At 53.0% G+C, this 7507-nt stretch overlaps 2 protein-coding genes across 2 annotated transcripts; one reads left to right on the top strand and one right to left on the bottom strand.

Moving 5' to 3' along the window:
* N657DRAFT_442982 (uncharacterized protein) lies at nt 1–2868 on the bottom strand (the record flags this gene model as incomplete). The annotated part of the gene is made up of 3 exons (XM_062787394.1): nt 2154–2868; nt 391–2104; nt 1–243 (listed from the first exon to the last, which is right to left on the bottom strand). Coding segments are annotated over exons 1-3 (2570 nt in total), but the record flags the coding sequence as incomplete, so codon positions are not given.
* Nucleotides 2869–6123: 3255 nt separating this feature from the next.
* N657DRAFT_442913 (uncharacterized protein) lies at nt 6124–7241 on the top strand. The gene has a single exon (XM_062787393.1). The coding sequence runs from the start codon at nt 6423–6425 to the stop codon at nt 7134–7136; it is 714 nt and encodes a 237-aa protein (XP_062641819.1). The 5' UTR covers nt 6124–6422; the 3' UTR covers nt 7137–7241.
* Nucleotides 7242–7507: the final 266 nt, after the last annotated feature.

Below are 7507 nucleotides of genomic sequence, written 5' to 3'. Positions count from 1 at the left end.
AGCATGACATCGGGATTGACGGCGCATTGGCCGGAGGCCGCGAAACAGCATCTGCAGAACTTGTGTGCTCGTGGGCCTTTGAATCCGGAGTTCTCGGCTTGTTGAGGCATATCACCAATGTAACACATCGCAAATGCGCAGACACGGACGGTTTCGTCACGGATAGTCATGACGATACCGGCGTCGAGATGCGCCATCGTCTTGAGCGCTTTTATGACATCGCCGAAGTCAGATGCATGAGGCCTACCACTCCGGTGTCAGTGTGAAATATGAAAAAAAACCTGCCATTATGAGGCAAGTTTGTATGCCTAAAGTCGGCACCCTCGAAGGGTGAAGATCGCGGACAGTTGAGTAATACAAGAGGTACGTTAGATAGGAAGCTGAACTTACCCAAGTACAATCGGAAAAATACTGCCTGGTCGAAGACGTTCCTCTTCACCAAGTCCTGCTGGCGTGAAGTAAAACCCCATCAAAGTCCGGTACGAATTTTGGAACACACCGAAACCATCAATGAAATCGAGGTGGGGAAGGGAGACGACGGGCATATCGTTCTTGGCCTGATCCCACTCGCGCTCAAATACATGTCGACCAAAATGCTGGAGTTCGAGCTCTGCACGGATTGAATGCGTCCGACAGAGCGGGAGAACTTCCTTCTTGACCAGAATGCGCCGACACTCGTACCACTCATCCTCCCTACGTACCCTCGCGAATACCGGCCTGACGTACTTGGGCAGAGGCTCCGGAGGTGGTCCTTTCGTACGTCGGGGCGGCTTCCAGCCAGGATCTTCGTGTTCCTCGCCAGTGTGGTGGTCAATGTACACATGGAGATGCCCAAATACACTGGTCTCCGGAACATAAACCAGGTTCGCTGACAGTACCAACTCCCGGTCGGTCTGTGGTGGTGTGATTTCAATGTTTGCGAGTCGGTGGTCGCCAAGTCGGTATGCCTCCTGAATCTGTAGGCACATCTGGTTTCGAAGTTGTGTGCATGGATCTTCGCGGTGATCGAGCCCAACACCATAGACCCGGCCGATATGTAGATTGACAATGTCGTCAGAGTCGTCCCCGATGTCGCGGCAATTCCAGACGCAGTTCTCTGATGTACATCGGAAGTATACCCAATCGGAAGGGAAGATGGCCGGTCCTTGTATGCCGTCGATGATGACATGTGCGTAAAAGCCCGATGTGCTACGGACCGAGGACAGCCAAGCGTGCGAATGAAACAACTCGCGAGGTTTGTCGACGAACAAGCCTGGGCCTGTATGTATCCTGCCTAGGATATCGGATGCGATGATGTTCTTAAAAACGGTGATAGGGTCGAAAAACGTTAGCCGCATCGTCACCCTCGGAAGGTCCTTGAGGCTGATATCACCGTGCTTTTGTCGGAGGCTGTCCAACTGGCTCTTAGCCTTCTCTGCTGCTGCTACCGCGTTTCGTGCTTCGGTGCTGTGCTTACCTTTATCGCGGGAGATCCTGGTCGCTGCTCTGGTAGCAGTGAGGGCTGCACTTCTGCTTTCTGCCTGAGCCCGTGCGATTTCAACCTTGCGACGCTCCTCGAGCTTCAAACTGGCTGGCATTGTCGGTAGCTTCAAGATGTTTAGAGGGATGTCGGCCTCGCGCATATTCATCATCGGCATCCGGCGGCGAATACGGTCTCGGAGTGTCGAGAGCTGTTTCGGGAGGCTCTGTATCACTGAAGGGACACTGCCATCTTTGTCGCGGATCAAGAAAAGCACCTCCCGAAGGGATGCCCAATCTTGGCGGCTTAGACCAACCAAATCGGCAAAGGTCGCAAGAGCCTTCTCGAAGCTGGATGTCTCGATCGACTTGTTCTGGCGCATCGGAACCAATACCGATGTGTCTTCGATGTCGGTATATCGCATCGGTGAACCGTGTTGGCTGGTGGACTCTCGGTCATCTTCCTCGGGCAGTATTCCTTCATCATCGAACGGAAGATTTTCAGTTGGCTGAGCCTCTCCGACCCAAATGCACTCTTCGTATTCGCCAGCTCCAAGGACATCGCTCATATCGAATTGGGGTCGAAGAGTATGTGACGTCGCATTTTCAATGCCGCCGGCTCGAAGCGCGTCGACATCAACGATGGCTGGCACTAGTGTCAGCGTTGTTATCCGTAAAACGTCGGAATAGCTCACCTTCTTCGTTACCAGAATCGGTATCTGATTGGGGGAACAGATGGTCATCATCGAAATCAGTGTCGCCAATACCATCGGCGCTCTCAATACCATAGATCGGCACATCAGGTAGGATTTCTGGGTCTTGTGGGCTCGCGGAATGGGTATCGTCGTCAAAAGCAGAGGATGCCAACTGCCTCGGCCCCGTGCCACTGTCACCAGACTGAGACTCCGGCTTCTGCGCCGATAGATGTTGCTTGCGTGCCGTATTGTGAAGGCGGCGCGACTTCAGACCCTTCGGTTGGTCGGACATCTTCACGCTGTTGGCACTTCTGATGGCGTTTGAATGGAAATTTGGTTTGTGATAGGGTAGAAGAACGCGTCGGTAGGCAGTTGTTGCCAGGAAAATTCCGAGAGACGGGAGTTTGTGGCTACCTGAGCAGACGGCTCGCTGATTGGGGTGGGACGGCCGTTCCTTCCTTCCTATCGCATACTGGAAGCCGCACAAACCCCTAAACGGCGCCGCTTTGATCAAATGCGACATCACCATGACGCGATGCGATGCACTTCGCGATGTCTTTGACCCGATACTATTTGTATGGCCACCTCTTACCACAACCACCGACCGCGCCATCAACCCCAACAGCACCACTGCAACTGGCAGGTGGTGATCGCATCAATTTGAGCTGTTTTTTTTTATCGCCAATACGACAGAATATGGCCAATCCCGGCGAAAACACCACGCAAACCGGCCCACCGCGGCCTTCACGATTCACGACGGGTGCGGTTAGAAGCGGGCACCCTCAAGGTAATTCGCAGCCGCATACTCGGGCTATGTCCTATACACGCAGACAGTTCGCACCAATACTCGTGGGGTCACAGCTAGACGTAGTAGTACTCCGGCCTCCCGGGGCAAAGGCGCGGGTAGCGGGCGTTCCGGCAAACACATGTCTCAATCTGTCGAGCAACAGCAGAGAACCCGGCTTGGACGTGGCGCACGGGTGGATGATGGTTCCTAGCTTAAGCGTCGCACCTCTCAGGAGGACCACATCAGTCATTCCAGCTTCTCGGCCCGCTCTCCTCCGAGCCCGCCAGCCGATTTAAAGCAGGATACCACTGGTTGCAGTCTGCGGTAACCTGGGCAGTATCTTGATCGGTCAGCTTGCTACATTGTTTTCAGATATCGATACAGTTCAGTAGCATCTTTGCCACGGGATCCCCGTTCCTGTTCTCATGGTCATGTTATATGCCTGTGGTCACTGTTCTCATGATTGTATCATAGGCATGTGCTCCAGCATATAGGTCTGGTTGCACGCCCGTTCCTGTCATCTAGCTCTTGCTCTCTTCGTAGGAATATTGATCTTGTATGTGCGAGCTGACCAGACCTTGGGTGGTGCCCGTCACAATCTTTAAGACATCTCTCTACTGTGCCTGCGACTGTTGGATGGATGATCGAGCCGACTCTGGTGTGTGTCACCCTCCGCCGGGTTTCTGCTTGTATCGCCGCATCCGATTGATGCCAGTGGCAGTATATAATGTGTGTTTAAGAATAACGTTAGCGTTAGATGATGTCTTACTAAGAACAGTAAGAAAAAGAGAAGACTCAATTCCTCGTTTTGTATCTTCATGTCCAGCATTTGTGCGTTGTTCAAAAGGGATTAGGTATGGTGAGTTGTCATCGTCCGCGAACAGTGGCTTAGGTAGCTTACAGTGGCTTACAGTAGCGCCAATTGCCACAGTTTGATCGACCAGCCGGATTGAGCATGACCGAAAGAATTACCAGCCAATCAGAGAGCGGAGCGCTTGGAACGCTAGTTGTGCTGGGAATGCTACTTGCGGTGGGAATGCTAGTTGACACATCAACGGCAGATTGTATCCCTGGAATGCGAAGTATCATACCCGCCTGGTGCATTTTCCCATTACGGTATGTAAGGAAGAGGGGTTGCAGTGCTGGCACCAATCAACCACCGAGGTCCGTTAAATGCAGCCATCAAGGCGGCTTCGTTCCGACCCAATGTCATTTGGGTCTTTTCCGGAATAAGCGCTTGAACATCGTGACAACACCGACCGGGTATCAGTGACATGTCAAAGGCATACCACTATGGATAGGTAGAGCTGGTTCGTCAGGATGAGTGCTTTATTGCGTCCGCAGTATGACTCTCGGGTCCTTGAATACTCGTGGACAAGGACGAGATCAATCTTTCAGGCTCTACGACGAGTGGAATATCGCCAATCATGACTGAACCGCGACCGCTATGATGGATTTTTGTATGTGGCTTAGTCTCAGTATTGGGGCGATAAGGAGAGGGCGAGAACTAGGGTGCGTTGGAGGTCATGTATCTCCACTACCATTGACACGAATCTGGTGCTCACGGCGAAGATTCACACAGACCCCGCTCAGGAGACGTCGGCATTAGGTGCTGCTCCAAAGGGATAATACCGCTGTCCAGATCTTGCTTGGGTCCAGGCTCACTCATTTGGTACAAATCACACGCTACATACTTCACACACCACGTACGGCCGTTATGGATCCCCGCTTGTCTATGAATATCAGAATGCCGGCTGTCGACGCCTTTCTGCTGCTGGTTTTGACTTGCTGTAGCAAAGCCACACTTTACCATAGCAGTTGAAGGTTCAAGAAGCGTCAAAGCTGGAATGTGAACGGTTCAGCTGAACAGCTTCCGTCTCATCCACACCCATCTGCTTTAAAAATCGGCGTTTCGTGATGTATTTTGCTACTAGGCTACGAGTTGAAGTCGGAGGGAAAACAAGTCAGTTGTAGGCAGTGGAGGCTGGGAGCAGAAGAGGCCAGGTGAAGCTGCCGTCTTAAACCAGAAGGGGACCTGACCGTGCTTCAAGCACAACGGGATTTGGTCAGGGTGCTTGGGCTTCAATTTTGTTGGTTCAGCTCTTGCATTCTTTTCGGCGTCTAACTCAAGATATTTCTCTCTTGTTGTTACCTTATATCTATATACGTCATCTCTCGCCGCGTACACGAGCAGTCGCAGCTCGCACGCCATTCTCTGGCTCACGGCTAGGCTGAGGGCCGTGGTTGTTACAGTTTTCAGGGGGTTCTCGAAGCGGATAATTCCTAGTCAGCTGCATTGGGGGTTATGCAGCGCGGACCTAATTATGTCTTCCTGGCCACTAGTGCTGACGATGTCAATGACGCAGACTAGTGGTTCGTTTAAATTACTGGGTAGGTAAGACCCTGACCAACCTCAGCCTTAGTGCACACCCCGCGATGGCAAACTTGAAGAGAGTCTGGCTAGGTATGACCACCTACCATACAGACCACCTACCATACAGACCACCTACCATACAGGTCCAAGAAACCAGGGAGCTTTCGTATAGTTGCAATCGTAGGCTCAACCAGACAAGTGCCGTAGCACCGTTCAACGACTCTGCTTCTGGGCTGAGGTATTGATGGCACCAGAGCAAAGAGTTATTGTGGTCACTTGCCAATGCCGGGCCTTAACTAGCTTCCTCCTTCCGCGGATTTGGTACCTTCATCCAGTTGGAAAACTTGGGTCATCAATTTTCCTTTCCCAGGGCTATCAGGAGTGACCATGTCGGGGTGTTTCCGACACCAACGAGAGCCCGGCTGGAGACACCGGGAACAGCAGTGTTCCATGCCCAGTGTCCACATCATCTGTAAGCAAGAATAGCCAGCCAGCGTCACCTCATCCATCGAACATCGGAACGACTTACCTTGATGTTGAGGGTTCTAAGCTGCCATGGCGAATCGCACAACCCTTTCACCAGGCTGAGCACGACTGATGTTCTTTGCCAAACAGCCCATTATTCCCTGGGTAGGTAATGAAGCCAAGCCCTATCCGGGTTATTTCAGAAGTACAGACAAACAGCCAGGACTTCAACGATGTCTGCACCGTCCAAGCCCCGTCCATGTCGTAGCATTGGCGAGGCACTCTCCATGATATCGTAGTGCCGTCCATGCCAGTGTCAGAGTTCTCGCCGTCGGGATACTGACGGATGGTTCGAGTCGTCTCGTCTGAGGTGAGCTAGGTCCGCCTCACAGCATGTCCATTGTGCGTCAAACTGAGCCACCCGAAATGACATTCTTCCAGGTGGTTCGGAGTTCAGGATATTGAATTACGATATCGAAGTGTCGCCAATCCAGAGTGCTTGCAAGCTGGAGCCTTTTGACGTCCAATTTGCCTATGTGGGTCCGATAGGATCGGGCACGTTCTTGGCGCCAGCGATGCGACAAGGCGGTCAGCGAGGCATTCTCACGACGACGTTCACCTCGGTAACCACCAGTCCCTCTCAATGCACGAGTTTTGCAGTCAATGGACACCGTGTTCCTTTGCTGACGCGTGGCACTACCTTTCGTTTGTCGTAGTTCCCGAGCATCTCAGGCCTCCAACGGCAGCTCGTCGCATGTGCAACTCGCCACTAGCCACGCGCGGCGTCACAATGGCTGTCCGGACATGGAGGGCCACGAGTCCCAACTGCCCAGTTTGCGCAACTGGGGCAGTGCGCGGTGGACTGTTGCTGGCGCAAACGCTGATAGAACCAACACGGCGGGACTGGCTTGGACAAGGCGGAATCTTGCAGACCATCACTGATCCAACTCGGCGGATACCGAAGCCTTTGAAGCTTGAAAACCTTCATGTGGGGCCTAGCATCGTGGGCCATTGGAATGTTGTGATTGGTCTGCGACGTTTGGTTCCGAATGGGCTCGCTGTGCCGCCGTCGCTTGCCGCAGGACTCCCCCAACAACCAAAACAAACATTCCATGGCACAAATGTTTCCACAACAAACATCGTGTTCCCTTTGTTTCGAAGCGCCTCGTGGACGCCGGATCGGGCCATGCAGGCACATCTGCGGGTGCTGGATCGGTTGGGATCGCAGCGCCTGTTCGTCAGGCATTTCGAGAAACCTGTGGCGCTGCCGTGGTTGGTCGCATTCCGTTTGCTAGCTGTGCCTTTCTCAATCTGTTGCATGCGCCTTTCGATTCCAGCGTCCGAGAGCGAAAAGTGAGAGATGACCCGCCCGGACTGGTTCGCGACGGTCGGGCGTCGGGCGTCAGAGCACGCTAAATATACCATAAAAGGAGACTTGCGGTGATGCCCTTTGTACGTCGCAGCTTACCGCTTCTTTTCCTTTGTGTCCCGTCGCAGGCCCGGACGAAAATCCGCGATGCCGCAAGCTGATCGGCGCCTGCCATCCAGTTGAAATGTTGGACAACTCATGCCAAGCATGTCCACGCTGGCCTCGGCGTCGCTAATCCTGATGCTTGGAGTGCTTGAAATGTTTAGTCGCATCAGGCGAGATGGGCTAGTACTTGGATCGACTTGTACACAGTGTCTCATGACGGGCTTCATCGGCTTTCTGCCGTTGATGATGTGTGC

Source organism: Parathielavia appendiculata (assembly GCF_033297405.1).
Source record: "Parathielavia appendiculata strain CBS 731.68 unplaced genomic scaffold N657scaffold_68, whole genome shotgun sequence".
Lineage (NCBI taxonomy): Eukaryota > Fungi > Ascomycota > Sordariomycetes > Sordariales > Chaetomiaceae > Parathielavia > Parathielavia appendiculata.
The sequence above is the reverse complement of the archived record's forward strand: the minus strand, read 5'-3'. Positions and strand labels throughout refer to the sequence as shown.

Excerpts from the sequence above, each read along its gene's own strand:
- N657DRAFT_442913 (XM_062787393.1), top strand. The coding sequence starts at position 6,423 with ATGCACGAGTTTTGCAGTCAATGGACACCGTGTTCCTTTGCTGACGCG.